The sequence below is a fragment of the Ursus arctos genome, unplaced genomic scaffold, assembly GCF_023065955.2.
Source record: "Ursus arctos isolate Adak ecotype North America unplaced genomic scaffold, UrsArc2.0 scaffold_9, whole genome shotgun sequence".
Lineage (NCBI taxonomy): Eukaryota > Metazoa > Chordata > Mammalia > Carnivora > Ursidae > Ursus > Ursus arctos.
In genome coordinates, this window is record NW_026623111.1 from 69842403 (window position 1) to 69869873 (window position 27471).

Sequence of the window (27471 nt, forward strand, 5' to 3'; positions counted from 1 at the left end):
TTGATGGCAATTTCTACCTCAGGTAGTGTTCTTAAAAGAGGCCAATTGGTAAGAAATGGAAAAATGCACCTCATTAAAAACTCATTGTAAGTTCCAAGGATAACAACCGTAATTTTACCATTCTTAGGCTCGGAGCGCTGTGACTGGAGTCTATTTAGGCAGTCTTCATACACACTCCAATTGCTTTGAAAGAAACCAATGGCTATATACTAATTTGGGTTGTGCCCAGTTTAGCATGTGGTGTTAAAGTTCAGGTACGATTCTTCCCTAGATATGCAGAATCTGCAAAAGAGAATTAAAAAAAAAAAAAAAAAAAGGCCAAAACAGAGAGCGTGAGCTTCCTGCACCAATGGCATTTGTGAGTCTCCAGAAAGAATACCATAGCCAGACACTCTTTTCTGGCTCGTCAAGGGGAACAAGTTCAGACAAGGCAACCGGCGAGCACCCCTCCCACATTGAACAATCTGATTTTCTAAATGCAAGGTGGAGGCCAGCGATCTCTCTACAGTGAATCTAGGAGGGGAAACTTTTCCAGGGCCCTATCTCATTTCCCTCTTCCACACTCCCCCAGCTCTCAAGCCACTGCTGGCCATCCCAGCCCAGTGCCCTGCAAGACACGCACTGGTATGAAGGACACGCTCCTGAGGACAGGTGCAGGCTGCGCTCAGACACTTAACGTTCTCAAAAACTATAGCCCGCCCGAAGCTCAAACAACGTTTTAGTAAAGGCCTCTGTTATTGAATTTGAAGGATGGAATATGATGGTATTTCTCTTAAAATCAGTTAAGTTCACACAGGTTACCTTTGTACTACAGATTAGAAACTTAGCAATTAGATAATATTCGTCTGCATAACAAAAACTGTGAGGAAGCTCGTTCTATTTGGTGTTGACTACATTTCTATTAGAAGCTACTGAACAAGTAGCTACTGACCAAGCAAGTCAAAAGAAAAATAGAAACTGCATCCTGTTTACAGGAGTCGAAATTAAATATATTGCTTTTGTTAGTTCTTTTTTTCAACACAGAAAAGAGAGTGGTAAACTGGCTATTTATAATTCCTTATTGAAACCTTAACAGTTTCAGTAGAATGTTTTTGGAGAACACCTGTACAACACAAACTTTAGTATTATTAATAATTCGATGACTCCTAAGAATTCGGTCGATGTACTTCCTCTAAAGAAATATGAATTTAATCTAGTCAGAATCATAGAGATGTCCCTTGCCTTCAGTGCAGGGGATATCTGTATATATAAATTCATGTTTTAATGTGGGCAGTATTCATATTCAAAAGCTTAGCTAATTTTCCTAACATACCTTTCTTACATTTATTAACGGTATAACAAGGTTTACAAAACAGTTATCTGCAGATGTTTACAAATATTAATTCATGTTTCATATTTTATGCATTTAAATACTTTCACTTAACGTCATCTGGCCTAAGAGTGAGTCAAAATTTGTTTCACATTTTTTACATTTTAGTTCTTATCATCTATTTAAATTTTCTGTGGTCATGGCATTCTTATTGCAATATGACTAGAAAGTCTAACAGTGTTTTTGCTAGTAGTGTTTTTGCTATTTTTAATATTAAGCAGGGATTTCAATGGAAACACCACAGTGTGATAAACTGAGGCAGTAATACAAAATGACACATGTTTAATGACAATGCTAGTTCCAGAAGCAACATCAGAATAAAAAAACCCAGTGAATATTATCTCCTCTTAGTTAAGGTCATTAAACTTCAGTGAAGCTTTCTTCTTTTCTCTTGTTCTTTCTTTCGAATTGAAATATTTATATTTATTGAGCCCCAACCGAAGGACCCAACAATGCTTCATAGCAACCTCCTAGAGTTAATACTTGCTTTCTCCTCCTGGTCTCCCGGAAAATAACTAAGTGAGCTCTGGCATACACAGACACTCGGGAATGCCGTAACTGTGCACAAAGGCTCCCATACACACGTTCCTTTCAATCTAACACAGAAGAAGGGGCAGGACGGACACAGCAGTTGGGGCGTCGAAAGTTCTGCAGCATGGACTGCAAGACGCTGTGCTGCCTTCCTTTGAGCTTTTTATTGGAAGAAGTATCTGAGGAAATGGATCTCCGGGTCTGGCCGCTTTGAGCTTTGATTAATTTCTCGTGTTCCCTGATCTGTCTTTGTAGATGGTTCTGGATCGCGATACCCAGGGACTCCGGGTCCAGGGAGGCGCCGTACACTTCCCAGGTCATGCCCTGCTCGTCCCACACGACGTCCCTGACGCGCTTGGACTGTTTGAGCTTGGAGTCGGCGCCCAGCTGCTTTTTCTTCTCTCCGGGGGTGAGTCCCACCTGCGCGGCCGCCGCCGTCACATTTAACTTCTGCTCCTTGAGGAACTCGCTGACGCGGCTGGCGCGGCGCGGGCTGGCTTTGACCAGGCGAGAAGGGGTCCGCTTGCCGGAACCTGGACTGGAGTCACCCAGGGAATCAGACGGCAGGCTCAGGCTGGTGGCCGGCTTGGTCTGCCGGTTTTCTTCCAGGGTACCCTCCTGGTTCTTCCTGACCGGGGACGGCGTCGGACTGGCAGCTGCCCCCGCGCCGCCACTGTCTTGAGATGCAGGATTGAGCAGCAGGGTTCTGGCCTCTGCGCCGGCCCTGGCATCGAGGCTAGCGGGGCGCCGACACTCCTGTTGTTTGTCTGCGTGCGGAGATGCTGCCTGCTGCTCTCTTGCATCTCCTTTGTCCGCGGGAGCCCAGCTCCCGGGCTGGTTGGCTTTGCTGGCAGGGCCGCAAGAGTCAGAGGGTTTGCAATCTGGGTTTGTTTGGGGACCATCTGTGGTTTTCACTGCAAACTCAGATGGCCTGGTTTCAAATTTCCCCAATTCACGATCTGTTTCAGTTTGACTTCCCGCGCGGATGGAAATCTGGTCAGTGGGGCTAGCCTTCCGGGCGCCAGAATTCCCACCTGGAAGCTGTTTGGAGGTGGGCTCCTCCCTCGTCGGCGTCATTCCTGCGGACCTCCCGTCTTCCTCACACAGACCCCGAGCATTCCCGGGTGCCACAGTGATCGAGGAGATTTGCAGGCGCTCACCTGGTAGGCTCACCAGTTTACATTCCCCTTGGCAAGCGGTGGAAACCGCTGCCTGGATGTGCACCTCTGGCATGATGCCAGGGGACTGGCTCGACTCCGGGGGCGCTAGGATGTCGTCAGACAGCTCCAGTGTGTGGCTCCCATGGCCACCGCCGCGGCAAACGACACGCAGCCGCTCCTGTAGCTCCACACGCTCAGGAACGGGGATCTCCTTTAAGAACGCAGTGAGGATGCTGGGGCTGGTGGAGACGGATCTGCTCTCGACACTCGCCACCGCCTGCACCTCGGCATCTTGCCGAGCCCTGCTGGGAACTTCCCCGACCTCACCTGCAGCGTGGCTGGTCATTGTACTTGCTTCTTTGAACCTTGACACCTGGTGCTGTGAGGGCAGCGGCCCCTTTCCCAGATCTGGAGGAAATGTGGACCCTTGGCTAGTGAGGTGGGGTGGTAGAGGTGTCACAGAAGTCACAGCCTGGCTGTCCGAGGGGGTGGCCAAGGGCTGTTTGTGCCCAGAACATGTGTCTTCTCTTGCTGGAGATTCACAGGACCTTGTCTGGGAGTCGTGAATGGCTCCCGGCCTTTCCCCTTCAGGTCTGCCAACAGGAGAGGAGGTGTGGCTCAACTCCCTGGCCACTGTATTTGCAGTTTGCATCAGTCCCTGGACTGTTTCTTGAGAAAGGAAATCACAGGGCACTTGAGCTTTGCTGTTGCCCCGGCTGCTGCCCACAGGACAACTTGACTTTTCAGGCTGCTCCCCATCTGAGGTTTTCTGTGTTTTCAGTAGTGTATCCTCAGGTCCTGCTGAGGGGCTGGCATGGAGCTGGTCACCTGGGATGCCCTGCTGGGTGTGCTGATTGGCTGGCATTGTAAATGCTTCGTCTAGAATATCCTTTCCTGCTGCAGAACACGGAGCTGGTGCTGTGGGCTCGCTGCTTCCTGGCAGCTGGGTATTGCCAGGAGAGTTGCATGGAGGAGACGCCTTTTCCACCTCATTGAAGACACCAGGAGAAGACATGTCTGGCTGGGTGGTCTCATGCTTGAAGGCCTGCATCAGGGCCTCAGCAGCTGCCCTGGGGCTGAGGACTGGCTCTTCAGGAGGGCCAGAAAGGCCATTGGTGTTCTTACAGAGGAGGGCTGGTTGAGGCCGAGGTGAGGCAGGCTGCACTTCTCCTAGATCCTCTTCTTTTCCAGAAGCTGTGATCAAGGAAGTTTTAGCCGATCTCAAAGGGTCAGGTACAGTCCCCATGGAATTTTTCTTCAGGAAAACCTCAGAGCTCTCCCCAGAGCAGTGCTCCCTCTGGGAAGCAGTATTAGCTCAGAGCGAAGCCTCAGTCAGGGATGATTCATCTGAGGGATCAATCTGCAAATGAGAGAAACAGTATCATTAATATGGTACAGCAGTTAAGGACCGAAAATACACCAACTGGTCATTTGTCCAAGATCTTATAAGCACATTAAAACTTTTTCTCCTATATCTGTTGATATAAAAATAGATCTTGGGAAGAAAGATTTTGAAAAAACTATTTTAATTATACAAGTCTTATTTCGGTACATTAGTATCTGCTTGCATCCCATTGCTGTCTAGGAAATAGGTTTTTAATGTATTTACTTAAGCATATGGTAACTACCCAAAAGTCATTTGTGCAGTCTGATTTACCTGCTATCAGAAAATCCTATAAAGCTACTGTAATCAAATCAGTCAGTATTGAAATAGGCCTAAACAGATACATGAAATAGAATATCTAGAAATAGATCCACATATAAACGAAGATTTAATATATGACAAGAGAGGCATTTCAATTTAGTGGCAAAATGATAGATTATCTAATATAAGGAGGTGGCAAACTGTTAACACACCTGGAAGAAAAGAAAACGAGATCTTTATCTTACACCATCTCCCAAAACAAATCCTAGATGGATTTAGATTGATTAGAGGTTAAAATGTAAAATAAACAATTAAATAAACAAAAATCCTGTAAGAAAATCTAGGAAACGTAAATACAATCTAGGGGCAGAGAGAGTAGGTTTCTTTTGGCAAGGGAGAAAATACAGAAATTATAAGAAAAACCAAAAACATAAGTGATTGCATAAAACCCAAGAGTTCGGTATGGCAAAAGATACCATAAACAAATACGATAGTTTTGGAAAACAAATGTTTAAAACCCTAGAGGACAAAATATGTATAATATAGCAGAAGCTCTTAAAAAGTTACAGGAGATGGGGTGCCTGGGGCTCTGTTGGTTAAGCGTCTAACTCTTGATTTCGGCTCAGGTCATGATCTGGTCATGAGATTGAGTCCCGTGTGGAGATCCACACTGGGTATGTAGTCTGCTTAAGATTCTCCCTCTCTCGGGGCGCCTGGGTGGCACAGCGGTTAAGCGGCTGCCTTCGGCTCAGGGCGTGATCCCGGCGTTATGGGATCGAGCCCCACATCAGGCTCCTCCGCTTTGAGCCTGCTTCTTCCTCTCCCACTCCCCCCTGCTTGTGTTCCCTCTCTCGCTGGCTGTCTCTATCTCTGTCAAAATAAATAAATAAAATCTTTAAAAAAAAAAAAAGATTCTCCCTCTCTCTCTCTCTCTCTCTCTTTCCCTCTGCCCCTCCCCTCCCAACCCCTCTCCCCCACTCGCACGCTGGCTTGCATGTGTGTTCTCTTTCTCTTAAAAAAATTTACAGGGAGACAAAATAGTTCGTTGGAAAAATAGACACAGAATACAAAAATGCAGCTTGCAAAACAGAAAAGCCACACAGCAAGCTCATGGAAGATCAAATTCATTTGCAGTCAAAGGAATGCAAAAAAATAACAATGAAATTTTACTTTTATATCAATAGCACTTGCAAAAACTTAAAAAAAAAAAGAGCTATAACATTATGGCCTGGGGAGACCTAGTGAAAGGCAGTATTTTTAATAATTGTAGGTGCAAACTGTGTCCTGTTACAGCTTTCTTAGGGAAGGAGTTTAGTTTTTAAAATGAAAAATACACATGTCCTCGGTGATCCCAACTCTATCCACAGAAATAAAATACTAGCATGTCTAGATAGAGATCCAATATGCTTGAAGTACTATTTGTAGGGGCAAAAAACTGGAAACAAACTGATCTCCACGAATAGGGGGACTACTGGAACACATCATGACATATCTCTACTATGGAGCGTTATGCAACCATTAAAAGAAATAGCTAATTAGGCTGTAAGTTTTCACTTGGGAGGGATTTCCCCTAGGTCTGCCTGAGCAAGCAGGGCAAGGCAAGGAAAAGAATATATAGGTTTTCATTTTTGTAAAATAATGACCTAAAATACTACACTAACCTAAACACACAATGACCTAAAATACACGCTGTGCGTGTGGGCAGACATATTTGTGTATGAGTATATAAATTCTAAAAATATTTAGAATGAGACATATTAGGTCTTAATGGAAGGCGTGTGATGAGTTGAAGACAGAAGAAGAGAGATGGAGGTACTGAAGGTGGGAAAAGACTAAATTTTTAAAAGTATATCTGAATTTTAAAATATATATCCAGCTTATTTTCTCCTCCAAACAAGCTCTTCCTTGTAACTTCATTATGCATATGAACCGGTTGAATATCTTCCCATCCTTGATCTTGACTACTTTCTGCTCACTCAAACCCTTGCCTCAGGTTTATATTCCATTTCTTCCTTACCGGAATTTTCTGTTGCAATCACTTGCTGGGCCCCAAACCCATCTTCTCCTCTCCTTTCTCACCTGCCTTTAGTATGCCTTTCCTCCCACTCTCTGTTCTCATGCTCAAAAAGCCTATCCCTTCTTCAAGACTCCACTCAGATCTCATTTTCTTTCTGGAGGCCTCTAAAGCTTTCAAGTCATAAAGTTTCTTTCTCTTTTTAAAATCATACAGCTGTGGTTATCTGCATCCTCCTTAGGCACTGTTTTCGTACCTTTGTTACTGGTATTTCTCCAAAAGGACTTCAAGTTCCAGGAGGGAAGGGTACAGGCTTATTGATTCTTTTCTGTTCACTCCACAGGACACAGTGCAAAGTCTTGTGCATAAAAAGGTGTTAATTGATCCCATTTCCCTCCAAAATGGCCATTATTAAAGCCCTGCCAAACGTCCAAATAATAGGATTTTAAATTTTAACCCATGACATGGAATATTAACAAAAACACAAAAGAGTGCTATTTTTGAAAGAAAACGGTTATATCTTATTTATGAAACTTTATCTGCAATTCAGGGTTAGACAATTAAAAGCAAGGACAGTGGACAGCTGCTACAAAAGCTGAAAGGTTTCATGAAGCTGGGAGTACAGAACATCTCCTGTGTTCTATAGCGGGGGCCAAGAGACCTGGTTTGCCAAAGACGACTGTGAAACAGAAACAGCTCAAAGTTCAGCAAGAGAAGTTGGCAGACTTAGAAAAAGACGACGGATTTCAGAAAACTCTCAGAATTCACTGCACTGACTTCCATTTTCCACAGATAGCTAGCTGCTTATACTACTCTAACTTTGAAAGGGTGTTTTCTTTTATTTGTTAATAGAAGTAAAATTATCCAACAGCTCAAGAATCAAAAAGAAAAACCCGATTGCTTGGCTAATACCTGTAATTTGAAATCTCTTGATTCATGGGTAGATAAGAAATCAACATTTCTCTCAAACAAATCTGCTAAAGTAATTGTCACAGCATCTTCATATACCCAGAAAAAAACCCACTTCCCCTCTTTTCCCCTCCTCTCTGCAACCAAAAGCAGAAATCTATCGTCTCCAGTAGGTTAGACAAATAGGACATTTAAAAGTGTAATCACTTGGTGGTTTAGAGTAAGGAGTATTTATCTTTTAAAATCAAGCTGAGTCCATTAAGGTAAGGTTTAATAACCTCTAAAAATGAAATTACAAACAGGTAGTCCACAGGCGGAATAAATCCCTGCTGCAGGTGTGTGTGTGTGTGTGTGTGTGTGTGTGTGTGTGTGTGTGAGTGAGAGAGAGAGAGAGAGAGAGAAGGATAGCGAGCGAGCAAATGCACACATGCGTGAGGGCAGGAGGCCGGGTGTGTACTGCATGGTTTCCCTTTCTCTCCCTTTCTCCCCACCCCCGCCCTGTCTCTTCCCCCCTCCCTCTCCCCTATCTATCTTTCTTTCTTTCTTTCTTTCTTTCTTTCTTTCTTTCTTTCTTTCTTTCTTTCTTTCTTTCTTTCTTTTTCAAATTGAAGAGCTCTTTCATAAAAACTCAGATTTCTCTCTTTTTGTTAATCTTTAAAAACTCAGAAGGCATACATTACCAGACAGCAGCCACTAGGTGGTGATGATGAGGGCTGGCCACCCTGATGAGCTGGACTTCCGGGGTGATGCATTCCCCACCTACCTTGCTTTCCTAGTTAATATTACTAACCTAGGCTTGTGAGGGCAGCTACATTTGAGAACTTTGCTCTAAGAACACTGACAGAATAGACCTCCCAACCTAATTTTTGGTCCTCTGAGGGCAGGTTGGCATTATGTTTAAGAACATGGACCATGGGGCCAGAATTCCTGGATTAGAGTATCAGTTCCACCAGCTAGCTCCAGCTCTGTGTGTTTGGGCAAGAAATTAACATCTCAGGGAAGCCCTTTAATCTGTAAATTGAGGGTAATAATAATAGCACTGCCTCACTGGGATGTTGTGAGGAACAGATTATTTATTTTTAAAAGATTTTATTTATTTATTTGAGAAAGAGAGAGAGAGAGCATAAACTGGGGGGAGGGGCAGAGGCAGAAGCAGACTCCCCACTGAGCAAGGAGCCTGATGCAGGACTTGATCCCACGACCCTGGGATCATGACCTGAGCCGAAGGCAGGCGCTTCACGGACTGGGCCACGCAGGCGCTGCACAGAATAGATTTAGCATTTAGAACAAACAGCATCTTGGCACATATTAAACACCTCATGAGCATTAGTTTCTTTTGAAAACCTCGGTATTTAGGCTTTGATCTGTGGTAAAGAAAAAATTATTCTGACATTTGTGAAAATGGTAAGGAAGATTTTATTCGGGACTATTGGGATAGGTGTCAAGACTATTGCATAAGGAGAGAAAGATCAAGTTCAACTCCAAATACAATTGCAAGAATAAGTGGGAATTTATAACTAAGGAGCAAATGCGGGGGGTGTCAGTGGATGCAAAATTACTGAGAGGAGACATCAATGGTAGGGGGATTCTTACTGAATGCAGGCCAGATGATCAGCTATCAACTAGGGGATAGTGGGAGGGTGAGAAATTTGATCTGTTATTGAGGATGTCAGATATTAAGGGTAGGAGGATAAACTGGCTTAGCAGGATTCTTGCCAAAACTGGACTCTGCAAGGACAGGCATGGAAGCCCAAGACCTAGGCCAAGTAAAAAAGGCTCAGAGGGGGTGCCTGGGTGGCTCAGTCAGTTAAGTGTCTGCCTTTGGCTCTGGTCATGATCCCAGGGTCCTGGGATCCAGCACCACTCGTTGGGCTCCCTGCTCAGCTTCTCCTTCCCCCTCTGCCCCCCACTCGTGCTTGCTCTCTCTCTCTAGTGCACGCTCTCTCTCAAATAAATAAAATCTTTAAAAAAAAAAAAGGGCTCAGAGGAGACTGACTAAAGTCAGTCCAAGAGGAAGCCCTTTTCGTCTTTGTCATTTGCACTGGTGAATATGAATGCTCTTAAGAGACTCTCTGTAACAAAATGAATTCTTTCTGAATTGGCCACGAATCGCATAGGAGCTAATGGCACCTCTGAATTTGTCTTTAAGTTTGATGGGTACTAGACCCTTAAGAGCATGTCCCTTTGCTCCTTCTGCCCATAAAATCATGAGCAAGGATTTAAGGCCTTGTTGCAGCAATGCAGCAAGCCTGCAAGGTACCCATTATCCACCTTTTACAAGGAGGAAACTGAGGCTCAGGGGTTAAATAACCTACTCAAGGCTGAAGACCTATAATTTCTTTCTTTCTTTTTTAAAGATTTTATTTATTCATTTGACAAAGAGTGAGCACAAGTAGGGGGAGCAGCAGACAGAGGGATAGGGAGAAGCGGGGAGCCCGATGTAGGGCTCGATCCTAGGATCCTGGGATCATGACCTGAGCCGAAGGCAGATGCTTAACGACTGAGCCACCCAGGCGCTCCTACAGCTGTAATTTCTATTGAACTGAATTTTAATGGATGCAAATGCCTGGGCTCCTTCTGTGCTGCTTCCTTATTATCCGTAACTGTGGAAAGAAAATGGAAAGAAAGGGGGGGAAATATATATATATATATATCATCTCTAGAGGACAAAGAGACTTCTTTTTTGCAAGTGGTTACAACTCAGGGGCAGCCTGGATGGCACTGACACAGAAACAATGACGTTCCTAACTGGTCACTTTATGAACAACCTGCCTTGTTGAAGGCTGCCACAACCACCATTCATCCTGAAAATAGTGGGTTCCACTACTATGCCACGCTGCCTATTTTCATAACAGACACCCACGCTTAATAAGACAAGCAGCAGGGAATCTCAGCCCTTTGTGATTTGCTCCAAAACTGCTCTGGTGGAAAGAGCATTAGACAGAGAGAACGGAGAGAGGCTTGGCCGGCTTGGACCAGCAGGATGCCGATAGGCTGCGGGTCGCGGGGGTAATCCCGTGGGCAGCAATTAGCCTTGCCTCCTTCAGAACTGCCGCACTGCTAGAACAAGGACTTCAGGATGTCATCGCATCTCTTCAGTGACATTTTAAGCAAGTGTTACAGAAACCTTGGTGATACCTCTGTCTCCAGGCATCCGACAGCAGCTTTTAGCCTTCAGGTGGGTATGCAAAGATGCTTGAAGAACAGGGAGGCAAGAGGTAAGAGACTATTAATCCTTAAGAAAAGGATAAAGAGAAAAATGTCATCTGGCATCCTATTCAACCTGATTTTTTCTTCTCCCTTTTATCAAGAAACTTCGCCTAGATATTTGCATTCTGAGCCCAGCAGATCCTGCCAGTGCACAGTTTTAAGGAGAGGTGATTCAATCCCAAGAAACACCCACAAGCTAGGAAAAGCAACTCATTCTTTCTTTAAAAATTCATACCTTCACACTAACAGCTGCCTCAAATGCACTTCAAAGATACTAGCTGAAACACTGGTTCTTCCCTTCGAACTGCATCTAAAGCAAGTCAGAATGGCTGGAGAGACAAGAAGGCGGCTCGGCTAGTGCCACTCACCGCGCCAGGTAGACTTTCAACCCTAATGGTTCCTGTAATAAAGGCGCAGGAAAACAAGCTCCATTCCTCTGCCTATTCAGTTTTTTTGTTCAATGCTGTTCTAGAAAAACAAACGCACGGCTTATTATTACCTCATTGAATCCCACTGTAAGCAGGGCCCGATGAAAACCTAGAAGGAAAAGAGGGCTCTAAGAAGCATGAAGACCCCAAGTCTATCCCCCCTCTTTTGTCAAACACAAAAACCGGAACAGGCGGCTTCTAAATTCACAAGGGACAGAATCACAGGTATCAGCAGGCGCCTACTGATTTGCTTTCTGTCTTCCAGACACTGTTCTGTAGGTGAACGTGTTTGATCCTCAGAATAACTCTCTGAGGCTGGACCTACTAGGAGTCCCACTTTGCAGGTCTGGAAACTGAGGCAAGACCACACACGTGACCCTCCAACTCCAGAGTCCACAGAAGGGGGCAAACAGGGCACTTTTCATGGAGGCAAGTGCCATGAACCGGGGAGGAAGCATCATCAGACAAGGGAAACAACACAAAACTCAGGAAACAGAGCCTTGAGACTGATGAGGGAGCAGAAGGCAAGCTGAGGGCAAAACACACGCTGACACTCCAGCACATCCCCCCTCCCAGGTGGGACCTGTGTGACATTCCTCAGGCACTGCCCGCTGCCCTAAAGCTAAGGAAAGAAAAAACAGTTAACTTCTAGAGATTACAGTCCTGCAGGACAGGAGTCTCCCTCAGTTTACAAATGTCTTAGCATTCTTATCAATGGCCTAACTTCCAGAAGGAAATGTAGATAAAATTAAATGTCCTTATAATCTGCAGCCCACTGACAAATACTTGAGGCAGGAAGCTCCCAATGGTCTTAAGGTTAATATGCCTTGCTAGAGGGAAAAACAACCTTAACTACAGCAAGGCCTCCAGGATCTCGTAGGTCCTGTTTAGCATATGAAAGTTCTTTGAAAGTTCTTTTGAAAACGTCTCTTTTCCTTACCCCCAACTCCCAAGTATATAATCAGCCACCCCTCCTGACCTCGGTGCTGCAGATCTTTCCACCCGTGGGTCCTGTCCCTGTGCTTTCATAAAACCACCTTTTGCACCAATGACATCTCAGGAATTCTTTTCTGGCTGTCGGTTCCGGACCTCACCCCATCAAACTTCACCGACATTCAAAACTACACCACTCCCACTCCTGAGAGCTTTCCTGTATCCTTGCGTAATAAAACAGTATCGCTTTGCTCACTCTCCTTTGTCCACGAGATTCTTTCTTCGACTCCATGAGACCAGAACCTTGCTCTCCCGCTCCAAAACCCTATTCCTAATTCAAACGAACAGAAGTCATTTGGACATTTTAAGGGCCACAGACTTTTCTGAGAAGCTGATGAAAAATAAGGACCCCTTCTCTAGAAACACAGATGTTCACACACACACACACACACACACACACACACACACACACCTGCAGATAATTTTAGGGGGTTCACGCCTGGAAATCGTCCCCAGACCATCCGTTAACATCCTTTTATCTGAGGAAAAATTTCACAAAACTCAATTTACCTGCCTTGCTTTACTGTTACAGCATTTAAAAGAGATAAAGACAGAGCATAGTTTAGGGAAGATAACAGATAATTATGAATAATTATTATTTTAAAAATTATTATTTTGGCATCATTTACCTAAGAAGGCAGGAACTGTGCAATATATTTTAGGAGTCTGTTTTAAATGGTCCAGCGATAATGTTTACTTTTTATATTCTCCTAAACCCCTGTCTAAAGAATATCATTTGAAGAAGAAACTTTTAGCTAATTCAAAAATTAACACAATAATGAGGTTTTCCTTTTTAAAGCATGTGTGTGTGAGACATGAACTTTTAGGTTCTTAGCAAAATCAAGACTCAGGTTTTAATGACCTGAAAAAGTAACCCATGAATAGCTCCATTTTCCTACCTGTGGAGATAACTCATAGCTAAATATCAAAGCTGCTGTTTAAAAAAATGCCTAAAGTAAGTTTTTTTTTTTAATTGAACTCTTCTGGGGAAAAATGATTAAAACATTTGTTTTGTTATTGTCTCCCTTCTCTAATCAAGCTGGCTCTTCTCATTTCCTTGGTCTGCCTGATAGATATTCAAATCTGAATGTTTTCCTCTTCTTTTGCAACTCAGCTTTGAGGGACTTAGATTGCGAGCTTATTTTAATTGCAAAGAGAATGCAACAGGATCTCGGGGCTAACTGATGGTTAAACAACACGCTATTAGCAATAAACTAAGCAGCTCTGCATTTGCATTTTAAAATCCTATGCGAGATATTATCAAAGCTGCCCTGCATCCCAATATTCTCAGGATAAATTTAGCATCACTCAGCCTTACAAACAAGTACTCTTGTCCTTGCTTCGCTCCTCCCTGACCTTGCCTTTTTCCTTGGCTGCTGCACTTCCCCTCTCACACACCATGGTGATCTCATTAAAACCAGGCCTCCACTCCACCTGCTTTCCCTCTGGCAAAGGCAGCTCCGGTGTGTGTGGAGCGGGAACCTAAGCGGAGACCCTTGTTACCCAGCTGCAGGCTGAAAGCTTATTAGTGATTTCTGCTTTTAGCTCACGTCAGACACGGGCCAGGAGTCTCTCCTCCCACACTTGGGTCTTTAATCATGTTGAACGATGGGAACGTGCCTGGTGGCAGGGCTTGCGGTGAAGGAAACAGAAATGGAAAAAAGCTGTGCACAGAGCTGGTCAGCTGGGGCTCTCGTGCTCCTCGAGAGAACAGGGAAACCAGGGAGAGGGAAAACTCTGAAGGAGACAGATTCCTCGGAACCTCACGTCTGGACCTTCTGCAGAGCTGCCTTTCTGGTGTTTGTAAGGAGAACCTCAGTGCTCTTTGAGAATGCACAGTTTTCTTTGCTGAGGTCAGAATCTTCTTTGGGTTTGGTCTGTGAGTTGTAATTAAAAAAAAAAAAGAATCAAGCAGCCTGTCACTCTCCTGCTTTACAGTCTGTAAAACACCGCGTTAGGCCTCATGAGCTACTTACAAGTTTTGATTTTTGCCCTTAGGAAGATTTCAATCCATTTGACGAGACAAGACAAATGCAGTCAGAAGTTATAAATGAGCAAGATAGTATATAATTAAGTGACTAATACTGTGGTAGGTAATAAACTCTACAGGAGTTCAAATCAGGGGAAAGGCCAATACTTTTTTATTTAATTGACATTTCCTGGTACAATGTTTTCGTAGGCTAGAAGAAATTGCCTGTGTAGTCTAACGAAAAATGGACATTTGAAAGTAAGAGAAAGGTGAAGCAACTAAGAGTAAAAAAAGAATGGTCTTTGATTAAAAAGACTATCATCCCTTAAGTCACATTGAGACAATTAGGAAGCACTGCTAAATCCTGTCATTCTGTTAATATAAGCCGAGTGCCTTCTTTGTGCTAGACATTCGGGATCAAATATAAATAAGACATAGTCACATTTTTGAGGAGCCCAAAATTCCTGCAAATCATTAATTTCAATACAATATAAACGTTGTAACAAACAAAATATTTAAAAAATGTACTATGGAAGCACATCATTTTATCTGGCAGAGAACTTAGGTTAGAGAGAATGAAGAATTCCTAAGGTTGAAAAGACGTATTTAATGTGATGGAGAGGAAGTCGATGTGTATCTAGGTCGGAGTTGCTCCCGCCCGCACCACTGACATTTTGGACCAGGTAGCTCTGTGGGGAGGGCAAGGTGGGTGGACTGCCCCGTGCACTGTAAGAGTTTCACCGCGTCTCTGGCCTCTACCCACAAGATGTCAGCAGCACCACCACCCGCCCATTTGTGGCAATCGAACATGTCTCTGGACATTGCCAAAGGGCTCCTGGGAGGCAAACCTGTCAACCACAGACTGAGCATGTGAGCTTACTCACCTGTGATAATAAGGAACATCCCTAGAACGAAGACCTGTGTGTGAGTGGGTGTGAGAGACTTCGGACTTACTCCAGCTAGGTAGAAATTAATGATGTAGTTTTCTGCTCTCCCGTCAGAGACAGTGTTCTTTGTATTCTACCTGTGAGAATGCAAATTAGTACAGCTTCTACAGAGAACAATATGCTAATACTTGTCAAAAAATACAAGGTCACATATATACACATTGACTCAGCAATTCCACATTAGGTGCTAACCTTATGAGTAAATAAACGTACTTATTGAAGTACGTACAAGGTTATTCATTGCATGAAATAAAAGATTAGAAGCAATCTAAAAGTCCACTAATAGGGAGAGAGTGACTTATAAAAATCATGGTACTTTCATATAATGGTATACTAAGCACCCATATTTAAGAAGGGAAAACTCTTTATGTATTGATATAGAATAATCTCCAAAATATATTAAGTTAAACAATAAACACCCAGGGATAATTTTTAAAAATCTTAAGATACAAAGCAGTATGTTTAATATGCATTTGTATTAAAAGGGGACAAAGAATATCTTTTGCTTGTGTATACATCAAATTATCTCCGCAAGGGTAAGAAATTGCTATCAGAGGAGGGGAACTGGGTCCCTGGGGGACAGGATGTGTGGGGAGACTTTTCACTCTATAGCCTTTTGTACTTTTTGAATTTTAAACTATATCAATGTATTGCCTATTCAAACATAATAAAAAAATTAAAAGCTGGTGCTTCTCAACCGGGCAAAACTGAACATTGACGCGCGCTGAGGCTTTTCTATCAGTGATGATGGACTTATGCTTGTCTCTCCTCCCACACTAATTCTATCTGCTCTTTGCTATGCGAGCAGGTTAGCCTGGCCCTGAAACTAGTTAAAGGAAACCAGGATTTCCTTATCTATCCTGGCTATCTATAAGCTCCAAGCTGAGCAATGTAATTATTTTTCAAAGTCAACAGCTGAAAAGTGCTTTTTAAAGTGATGCCTGTTGGGCCATCAAAAAAAAAAAAAAAAAAAAGTTTACTGAAGTTTCTTTTCCCAGACTCTCTGACTCCTGTTTATCAGTTGATTTCTTTTTCAGCCTGTTTCCTATTGCAGGTAGCTCTGGCGGCTGGTTCTCCAATTATATACATCCCTCAAGCAATAAATCCAAGAATGGCCTAAAGCCAAATTCTACGAAATTAGGTCAAAACATCGATGAAAATGATTATTTATTTTGTCTGTATGATGAGAATTAATTAAATGTAAGGATATAAAGTTTAGAATACATATTTTAATTGTCAGTTGTCAAGTCCACCTCTTCAAACGCCACGAGGCTTCCCTGAATGGATCGTATCTCACAGCAGGGCAATATCAGGCCACCTTACCTGCTCTTGCTTCATCAATTCCCAAAAACTTGCCCTCCACTTGCTGCTAATGTTATCTTTCTAAAACAAACATACAGATACGACCCTTCTCGGTGCAAAACAATTTAATGGTTCTCCATTACCTATAAAATAAGATACACTCTCCTTAGCCCAGTTTAAAAAACTGTCCCTCACTCTCTGATTCATTTCCCTTTCATGACTGGTGTCCTCTCTCATTATCACTTGCCAGACCTTCTATGTTACTTTTCTTCCGACAACTTTCGAAGAAGGTTGATCTTAATTTTTACAGAGGAGAAAACTGAGGCTCTGAAAAATCCAGCTCACCCAAGTTGCTTGTTTAATAAGTGGAAGAGTTGGAATTCAAAACCAAGTCCCAAATCCAAACTCTATTGCCTCCAAGAGCATGGGAATGGGAACTAAACATGAACTCATTATATATGCGGATAAAAGAGAAGATAGCAAGTGAGTAAATTTGAAAAGCACTTTTGAAAGATAGTTCCTCCCTAAGACCTTCTCTGATAACATCACCCAAAAGCATCTATCTGGTCTCTCATCTCCTGTAGCAGCTTCTTTATTGTTTTAGTGCCCTCAAAGCACTGAGGACATTTTGCCTCATTCTTGGTTCTCTAGGCAGGAGGCACAGCCCGTCCCAAGGCAGGAGCTTGTGGGGAAGAGTGAAGAGTTCAGCCTGACAGCTGGAGCTGTGTAGGAGGGGAAGTTAGAGAAGGAACATGGAGGGATCACACAGGGCTTCTTCAGGTCTTTGTGCATGTGTCTGTCACCCTCTCAGGGAGGTCCCTCTAGACTAGGCTACTGCTAAGTTGCAAGTCTTCAGACATCCCACTCTGTCACTTCGGAAGTTCTATGCATACTGGTTTATTTTTTTTCCCATAACACTAATCACTTTTTTTTTTTTTAAAGATCTTATTTATTTATTTTGACAGAGAGAGACAGCCAGCAAGAGAGGGAACACAAGCAGGGGGGGTGGGAGAGGAAGAAGCAGGCTCCCAGCAGAAGAGCCCAATGTGGGGCTCGATCCCAGAATGCCGGGATCAGGCCTGAGCCGAAAGCAGACGCTTAACGACTGTGCCACCCAGGCGCCCCAGCACTAATCACTTTTTAAAATACTGAAACATTTACCCACTTATTGTGAGTATCACATGTTGACTGTCTTCCCCTGCAGGAATGCAGGCTCTAAGACGGCACCACTTTTATCTACTTTTGCTCATTTACATACCCCAAATGCCTAGTGAAATGAACGGCCCATAATAAGCTCTCACAAACACGCTGAATGAATGAATGTTGCCTTTTACATTTTAGCCTACCTTCATCGTATGCCATAGTTTCTATGATTTTCATTTAGTTCCTACTAGCATTTGAAGACAGATTTTTCCTTGAGGACCTACATATATAGCCAAGGTAACCATATATTCTGGACATTTTGGGGGAGGAGTGTAGTTAAAAATACTGAGATATAGTGCTACCATAAATAATCTTGTACATGCCTCAATTTTCATTTAAGAAGATGTGATCTTAACAAAAAGGGAAAAACATGATACGTATATATCTTTTGTTCTTTTCTCCTGTTGGCTAATTTAGACAACAAATTCTATTCCTCCAAAGACATCCACAGTGTACAGAGATGGGCATCTCCTAATTCCAACCCTAGATGGGGTACCTCTTATTTGGGGACTTGTAAGTAACTGATTACAATGTCTCTTTTTGCCTAAAATACTGAGGAAATCATGTAATATACAAATAAATTAACAGAAAAATACCAAGCATTAAACACAATTGTTTCAGATATGTCTTTCCAACCTAGAGAATACTTCTATTTGCTCTTCAGGTCTTTTTTGGAACATTTAAAACATCTTAAAACTTTGTGATCAATTCACTAAGGTAATAGTGGTTTGGAATATATGCTAACACTAAAATCCCAGATCACTATGATTTGGTACAAGTTTAAACGCTGAAATGTTTCTAATAACATTTCAGCTGATGCTTATTTACTATACTATTGTTGGACCAATCTTCCTTCCTTCCCTTTTTCCTTCCTCTTCTCCCCTTCCCACTTTTTTTTTAAGCTGGTATAAATCTAATATAATTTATTTGCCTATATTTTATAATAAATCATAAAGCAAGAAAATAAATTAATATGCTGCTTTTCATTACTTACATTATAACCACCTTATATACTTCGTAGCCAAAATTATAAGACATGAAAATTTTTAAGAAGCTTCCTAGGTAAAGCTGACAAGTCTACAGAGTTAAGAACCACTGTATTATATCATAATATCGTCACATATATTAACACAAAACACCATATTTGCTTATTTAATTGGGAAAGATTAAAAATAATGTTCAATGTTTGCAAGGGTGGGGTGAGAATGCCATTCTCAGTCATGTTATAGGTGCACAAATTGATGAAGAACACTGCAAATATCTATACTCTTTGAACCAATAATTCTACCAGGAATTGAGCCTAAGAAAGCAAACAAAAGAACCGTAAAGGGTTTATGACCAGTGGGTTTCAGTAGGCTTGTAAGTAGAAGCTCTCTAAATAACCTCCACCTAGTTGATGAGCTTTCTACTCCCAGTGTAAGATTTACTGATGGAGCTCATGACTCATGGAACCTTGGCAGTTGGTGAGTCTGCCTGGTTCTGCTCCTGTTACTCATGCTATAAGAAAACTGAGTCAGTGGCTCTTCTTGAATTTGTACCAGTTGTCTTCGTTCTTGTCACCACGTAATTTGACTAGATTACATTTAAAAAGGTGAAACTAGAGTGCAGAAGTGTTTTTGTTTCTTTGAAACTAAGTTGAATGCTTTGATAAAAATCTGACAAAGGTGGGTCCCTGAAAAAATGTAGCTATCGAATTAGGAGTGAGACAGCTGTAAAAGAGGAAAGTAATTATAAACACTTAACAATCTTATTCTTAATTAGGGATACTTTGCTTCACTGTAAAAACTGAAGTAGAAAAATATTGAGGGTCCATTCTAAATCTACGTAAGAAAGAGTATACAAAACTCCAACCAGTGGTTCCATTCTCAAAGAAAATATCTGCCCTGTGTGCAAAAGCTAGTGAATGATGCAAATTCAAATGTTTTAAGTTGGAAGAAAAATCTTGAGAATACATGAATTGTTTTTGTAATTCCTCATTTTTCTCTAATTGCTGATCAATTGTATCAACAAATTATGATGCTATAGGCTGCAAGAAATATACATCTAATATAATATGCAGAAAATATATACAAAGAAAAATATTAGAAGGAAATATACTAAAATATACGGGGCTGATTCATGGTGAGATTATGGGTGATTTTTAAAACTTTATTCTTTTATAGTTTTAAAACCTTGTAAATGTAGTCTTATTTCAACGGTGTAAAATGTAGCAAAAAATGTAAAGAAAAGTAAGAACAGAGAAACCAGATTCCTACCAAATTGGACCCCAAAGCCCCAAGGTTTCACATTTTATAATCTGTGTTAAATCTCCGAGTTTCCCCTTGCTAAGAACATTCACAGTGCAAAAAGTGGGAAGGTTGTTCCTTCTTGAAGCTGCACTTCTACATCTTGTTTTATCTCAGTGTTCTCTCCCAGTTTTCAGATATTACACCTGCTCTTTGCCTAACCCAGTTCTGCATGAGTCCCAAGTATATAATTAGACTCCACTAGGTGTGTGGGAAGAAATCTGGGGTTAAGCTTGCTCTGCTGAGATAGTCCTATACGTTGCTGCTTTAGAGAACTTAACCAGCTTTAGAAGGTCAACAATCACCCTGACCTAGAGGCACGTGATGGCTCTGATTCAAGAACATTAACATGCCTTTCCTGGGGGTTGCTTATCACTGCTTCTCCTTGGTCCTTGACATTCTTTCCTATCTGGGCCCCAGTCAGTCTCTGGCATCTGGTTTAAGCCATTTAGATGCCACAGTTACTTATTTTCTACTTCTGGCTTTAAGAAGTACTATCTTCTCTGTTTTTTAATGTCCGTAAGTGCTCCATGCTTTGACCTTGAACGACTGGGAATCTTTGAACTGTGCGGGGGAAGGAATGCAGAGAAACTCACAAAGAGAAAGGTGCAGATATGGGGAGACTATACCATTCATTTAGGGAGGGCAGGGGTTGCCCTGGAAGTTCAGGCACAGTGTATACTCATCAGCAGGGGTATCACTGAAAATATGTATCAGCTAGTACACACCCGGATGTGCCTGACTTTCCAGCTTGGCTGCTCTTCCTGAAACAACTGATACTGGAATGGAGTTACATAAAAGCGGCTACTGGGAACTAAAAGCTGAGATGTTAGATTGGCAGAGACCGGAAAGTCTTAATGGCATTGTTAACAGATTTGGGCTTTTGGGTAGGCAGTAGGAAGTTATTACATGATTTCCAACAGGCCAGTGAAGCAATTAGGAAGTTTCTAAAGGAAGCAGATTTTAATTTGTACCCACCAGCAGGGAAGAGTCCACAGGTAGGGAGATCAATTATGAAGCTATTGCTACATAAGAGGAAAGGAGGAATCCATTGATGTTGTGTAAATATAAAGAAAAAGGGATAGGAAAACTATGGCTGAGGTGGCACTGGAATGTCTAATGATGGGTGGCATGCAGGAAGCCAGGCTAGGAAAAAAAAAAAGGATGATTCCAAGATTTCAAATCAGTGATTAGGAGAATGTTCAGGGAGGCCACCAAGATGACTCAAAACAGGAAGCAAAGCTGGACTAGATTCCTAACAGATGGCTGTGGGGAGGGTCAGTGAAGCCACTCTTGCCCTGCCGTTTTTCTCTCTGTCTCCAACTCACTCCCAATACACATATAATCCAATAAAAATAGTGCACTTAATATGCAGCTTCCATTTCCAATTTCGTTGGTCCTGCAATTCCCTTTCATATAAAAATTCTGCAGGGCGCCTAGTGGTTCCAACGGTTAGGCGTCCAAAGGCAGCTTTGGCTCAGGTCGTGACCTCAGGGTCCTGGGACAGAGTTCCGCATCGGGCTCCCAGTTCAGTGGGGAGTCTGCTTCTCCCTCTCCCTGCTGCTCCACCCGCCCGCCCCCCGCCCCCTGCTCCTGCTCTCTCTCTCTCAAATAAAATCTTAAAAAAAAAAAAGAAGAAGTAATGACTTTCTCAAAACCTTAAAAAAAAATTCTGTTGCCATGACTAGGGTGCATGAGCAGCGAATGATGGAAGTTGTCGGCTTACAGCCACAGTGTGCTGGAGCTGCGCACACAACTGGTTGTGCCCATCCCTTCCCTACGCTGATCACGAGCACCATCTAGGTAGCCTGAAATGGACCAAGGAGGGAATATTTACACCAAAGAAATTGGCAAACTGCAAATCTGGATGTTTTTCTCCCAGTGAGACTGTTGTTGAATATTTATACCTCTCTTGAGTAATCAGCTATGACATTTTTTTTTAAAGTGAAATTTTATAAAAGCTCTTGAATGATTATAAGGCAACATTTAAAAATATCAGTTGGAAGAAGAAGGAGCAGCACATATGATCTGAGGTATGCTTGCTATACATGGCTATCAAGGCATTTACTCCCACCCAGAGGGATCTCTGAACATTTCTAAGTTAGCCACTGGTTCCCAGAGGGAAAATCTCCTGATTTTTCAAACAGTATTTAATACTCTGGCACAAATTATGTTTTTCAAAGATGACCACCATGGGTGGTTCCTGCTTTCACGTTCCCTATTGCAAAGGTCCTACTGGGTTTCCTCTACAAATCTGGTTAACAATTCAACAGAGTAATAATGAATTTTTTTCAGTGGGCTAGCATGCTGAGTGTGTGAAGCAGTTATTAAGGAGCAAATCACCTCAACACTGTATACCACTAAACGTTTTCAGGGCGCCTTTTTGGAACTAGGTGTGTGCTAAAATGCCCACCGTACCCCAATACAACCTCATCTTCTTGGTCTTCTCCCTCGTCCAAAAGGCTACTGTAGTTTGTATGCACTCCTTATAATGAATGATTTCTAATGCTTAATTCCTCAGCTGTGAAATTTACCACAGAAATTGTTAATTAGAGCAGGAAGGATATAAAAGGTGATTATGCCTGAATGACATTTTGGTTGGATTAAGATAAGATACCCATTATTTAGAACCATAATCTCCTACCCAGGGCAAAATGCAGCTCTTCAAGCCTACTCAAGTATTGGAAAAAACAACAGACTGTGCAATAGGGATTCCCATTTATTCTCAAGGAAATTATTAGGTGCTACAAAAGAATCCAGTCTCTTGCTATGTGGTTTGATACATAATTGTGCTCAAAAATGTTTCTGGAAAGAAAGGAATATTTTTCTGTAGCAGTAGGGCTCCACTGCACGAAGCTTTAAACAAATATTTGAGGAACGATGGGAATAAATGTCCCTTTTGTTTAAAATATTGTTTTAGAACTGTCAGATAAATTTAATCAACAACATGGAAATCTTGAGCATTTGTTCATTCTCTCAGTCACCTTCAGTATCTTTATTTCTCATTTGGAGAGAAAGTATTTCACAGGATTTGTTGATTAATCATTTTAAAATTACCAAAATAGAACAGATAGTGACATTAAAAAGTTAAAGGAAGTAAAGAAGGGGAGGGGGTAAATTTATTCACCATAAAAAGGACAAAGGAGTGGGAGAAATACGGAGAAAAGGGCTTCTGCTCTGGCAGCGATAGTACAGCTTGCGTTCCGGGGATGAAGAAGGTGGATTAACACTGATGACTTCTGAGATTTATATAAAATCTGGTGACTAGATAAATCTCCCTGTAATTTGCTTTTATACCAAGGAAACAAAGGTCAGTTAACTAGAACCAAGTAACTTACCAAAATTGCCAGACAAATGTAGTATCTCACTGACTTTAGGACTACAAATGGTTTATCTATTCTTATTCTTGCAAACACTTTGTTTTTCCTGTATGTATTTCACCATATTTGGCATTTTCAGATGTTTGCTTACCGTGGCATCCATCCTACAAATCTCATGCATAATCATACACACAGGAGAAAGAATAACTAATCACATAGATTGCTAAGGGCCAAGTGAATGAAACAAAACATGAAGTACAGTGCAGAAGATGGAACTAGGTGCAGCTGAGAAAGATGTGTGCACTGCAGAAGTGGCAACGGAGGGAGAAGGCAAACATGACAGAGGCTGCAATGCTCCGGGATAGGTACACTGGTCAGGCTGTGAATCAAGAGGATTTGACTGATATTGTGAATACAATATGTCAGCCTGAGGAAAGTTGAAATATTGTCTTGAAGAGCGTATGCTCCGTCGTATAGGTTAGCGATGTGTTATCGATGTGGAAACATATTTTATTAAGCACTTAACTATGCCCCGGTTTTCTTATGTCCTAAAGGCTTCATGAGCATTATCTCATTTAAAACCCACAATAACATTTAAAACCCACAATAATTTTATGAGGTAGTACTCATTTAACTCACATTTTGTAGTTGATGAAGCTCAGGAAATTTAATTAACTTACCCAAAGTCAATAGCTAATATACGGTATCACTGACTTCAGAGTTCAAATTCTTTCAGCTCATGGAAATGCTAGGACAAGGAACGAAGTGCATACGATGGGAATGGCAGCACAAAGACCAGTTGGCAGTACATGGGAAATATGGGACATATTAGGGGGAGAGGAGTAAAAACGATGGACAAGTGGTTAAAATAATAGTCTGGACAAGCAGTGAAAACAGAAGTGGAAAGAGAAAAACATGGCTGCAGCACATCTTCTGAAGGAAGAATTACCAGGACTTGGACTCTTACTGGTTGGGGAGGATGATGGAGAAAACAAGGACCTGGAGCCTGGGCCTGAATGTTGGTGGGAAGGCTGTAAAAGCTGTTTCTAACAGAAGACTTCAGGAAGTGTTTCTAATTATTTTTAAATAATTGTGATTAATGGGAATTCTGCTTCATTGGAATATTTAGGATATCACAATTTTTTTCTGTAAATACATCAGTTATATATATTAATCTATAAGACATATATTAATATATAAATATATAAAATTATATAAAATATATAAAAAATTGTATCCCAACCCAGTACACACATTCATATCCAAATGCTTAGTCTACTAAAACAAAATGTTACTAAAAACATACTTATCTTCTGATATTTTCTATTTAATTCCATTCCATTTAAAAATGCTGACTAAAATGTACCAAACTGATATCCATAGTGAACCACAGATAGAAAAACAGGGAGATTAGGTCAGAGCTCCATATAAGAGGTAACTATGTGTTTAGCTTGAGCCTCTGGTGCGTAGCACAGAATCTAACACACAGACCTTTAGAAATGATGAAAACAAGGAAGAGGGAGGGAATCATATTTTTTTGGTAGGTCATTTATTTTTCTTAATTTTTTAAAAAAGATTTTATTTATTTGAGAGAGAGAGAGAGAGCACAAGCTGGGGGGGTGGGGGCCGCAGAGGGAGAGAGAGAAGCAGTCTCCCCATGGAGCTGGGAGCCTGATGTGGGGCTCAATTCCAGGACCCTGGGATCATGACCTGAGCCGAAGGCAGATGCTTAACCGAATGAGCCACCCAGGTGCCCCTATTTTTCTTAATTTAAAAAAGATCTGGTAAATCCATTACATGGCAATTTTACTCAGTTTATTTCATCTGCAAATTTAGTAAATTTGCTCCCAAGTCTTAAACTCAAGTTAATGGATAATCCCAATTATAGCATTAGTCCAACAGTCACTACAAATTGGATTTTTTTTTTAAAAGATTTTATTTATTTATTTGACAGAGATAGAGACAGCCAGCGAGAGAGGGAACACAAACAGGGGGAGTGGGAGAGGAAGAAGCAGGCTCATAGCAGAGGAGCCTGATGTGGGGCTCGATCCCAGAACGCCGGGATCACGCCCTGAGCCAAAGGCAGACGCTTACGACTGAGCCACCCAGGCTCCCCTACAAATTGGATTTACATCTCCAGAAGGTCATGGACCTTGGATGGGAGCTATAGTTGTGGCCACAGGAGCTGTAGTCTCTTCGGCAAGTACCATGTCCTGGTGACTTCTACATTTACCAGTAAGAGACTGGGTAAACTGTGTGCATGCGTGTGCATGTTGCATGTGTGGTGTGTGCACCCACACATGGGACTATAGGGGTGGGAGTGGAAGGCAAATAATCTAAGAGTAAAACAGTGCCGCTGTCTAAGAAGAGAGCTTGAATACAAGATAGGGTTGGCCCTCTGATTTGAGTAATAGAACAGAAGCTGGATATCTAATTTTAAATTTTTACCAATGATGTCTACATTTTACTATTCAAGATATTATAATCAATAACAAAATAATAACATCCTGCCTAGAGCCAGCAGCCACTTAATGATAGAAGGAATTAGCACATTCTTTGACCTTTGGTTGTATTTGAGTATCTTGGAATCAGTAGAAAAAAGGAGTAAAAACAGAGATAAAAGGCTAAAGGATAACTTTCCTCTTCCTTCCTCAGAACAGATTCCTTGACAGTTGGATAAGATTTGCTCTGGCAGTTTTCTGCCCCGGCCAACCTGATAATAATTGCATCCATTTTTGGAGGAGGAGCGGAATGCAGCCCTCCTTCCTCCTTACTCCCTTCCTGCCAGCTCCTCAAGGAACTGCAGAAAAAATGATTGTGCAGCCCCTTCCTTGGTTGTTATTTATACCTTCCTTAATGAAATAGACCTTTGTTTGCCTCCTTGTCCACGTCACCAGTAATGACGAACTGTAACACCGTCACTGTAATGCAATATGGGATCTTAATCAGACTGGTTAATATTTGCAGATACATTTCACAAAGAAACAGGAAAAACAAAACCCCAATCTGTCTAACTGATCTTAGCAGTGGACCAGTTTTATGTAGAGCTATCAGTTCCATAATGAATAATGTCTACAATTAACCTAGGCCAGGCAGACAATTTCAAGGGAAAGTTCTGTGAGCCTTACCTGCCTCAGGAGAATTGAATTCCAGGAAATTCTTGCTTAAATTAGAACAGGGGTAAACAGTGTGACCTGTCTTGCTGCCTAGAACTATCTTGTCCCCGGGTCACTTAGAAAATTACATAGAGTATTTTTTGATACTAAATAATGAATTTTGAACACACCAATCATCCTTTCACAAATATTTACCGGTCACCTATTATGCACCAGGTATGATCGTGTATAATTACATTTTATACAACTTTTACTCTTATTTATTCTGCGAATTGTCTATACTGTGACCTTTAGGTCCCTTTGGGAATATTTATTTTAATTCAATTATCATAGCTTTTGCTAATGGTATCCTAATGCATATTTTAATGCAATCTTTCTTAATTATAGATCCCCTTCATTAATTACTATTGTACTAGCCACTTCTATTATTATCTAGAATTTGAATTTTCCTTTCCCTTATTATTTATACATGCAAAGAGACTAGATGAAAAGATGCCATCAGCAGTTCATTTCTTTTAAAAAAATGTTTACAACAGAAATAGATACTGATATATTTGATATGATACCCTTTTTATAGGAATTTATAAAACGGAAGGATGGGCCCATGAGCAGAGGGATAGAAGTGAGGTAGAAGGATAAGGATAAATTAATCATTATTTATTAACTAAACAAAGAGGGTCCTTTATAGGACAGGGCTCATAAACCGAATTGAGAAATATGATTAATTCAACCATCAGCAATATGAGGAGAAGGTACAGAGATTTCCCACGTACCCCTGCCCCACACATGCACAGCCTCCTCCACTATCAACATTCCCCACCAGGCTGGTACATTTGTTACAACTGATGAACTTAAATTGACACATCATAATTACCCAATGACAGTTGTTTACATTAGGGTTCATTCTTAATGTTGTACATTCTATGGGTTTGGTCAAATGTATCATGACATATATCCATCATCACGGTATCACACAGGGTATTCTCACTGCCCTCGAAATCTTCTGTGTTGCACCTGTTCATCCCTTTCTTTTTTTTTTTTTTTTTTAAAGATTGTATTTATTTATTTGA

At 41.6% G+C, this 27471-nt stretch overlaps 1 protein-coding gene across 1 annotated transcript in view; it reads right to left on the reverse strand.

Moving 5' to 3' along the window:
- Nucleotides 1-336: 336 nt before the first annotated feature.
- Nucleotides 337-27471, reverse strand: part of GPRIN3 (GPRIN family member 3) — a 61435-nt gene continuing 34300 nt past the window's right edge. The window contains exon 2 of the mRNA XM_026509726.4: nucleotides 337-4420. Coding sequence (XP_026365511.1) covers nucleotides 1961-4306 — 2346 coding nt within the window. The 5' untranslated portion in view covers nucleotides 4307-4420 and the 3' untranslated portion in view covers nucleotides 337-1960. The remainder of the gene's footprint in view (nucleotides 4421-27471) is intronic.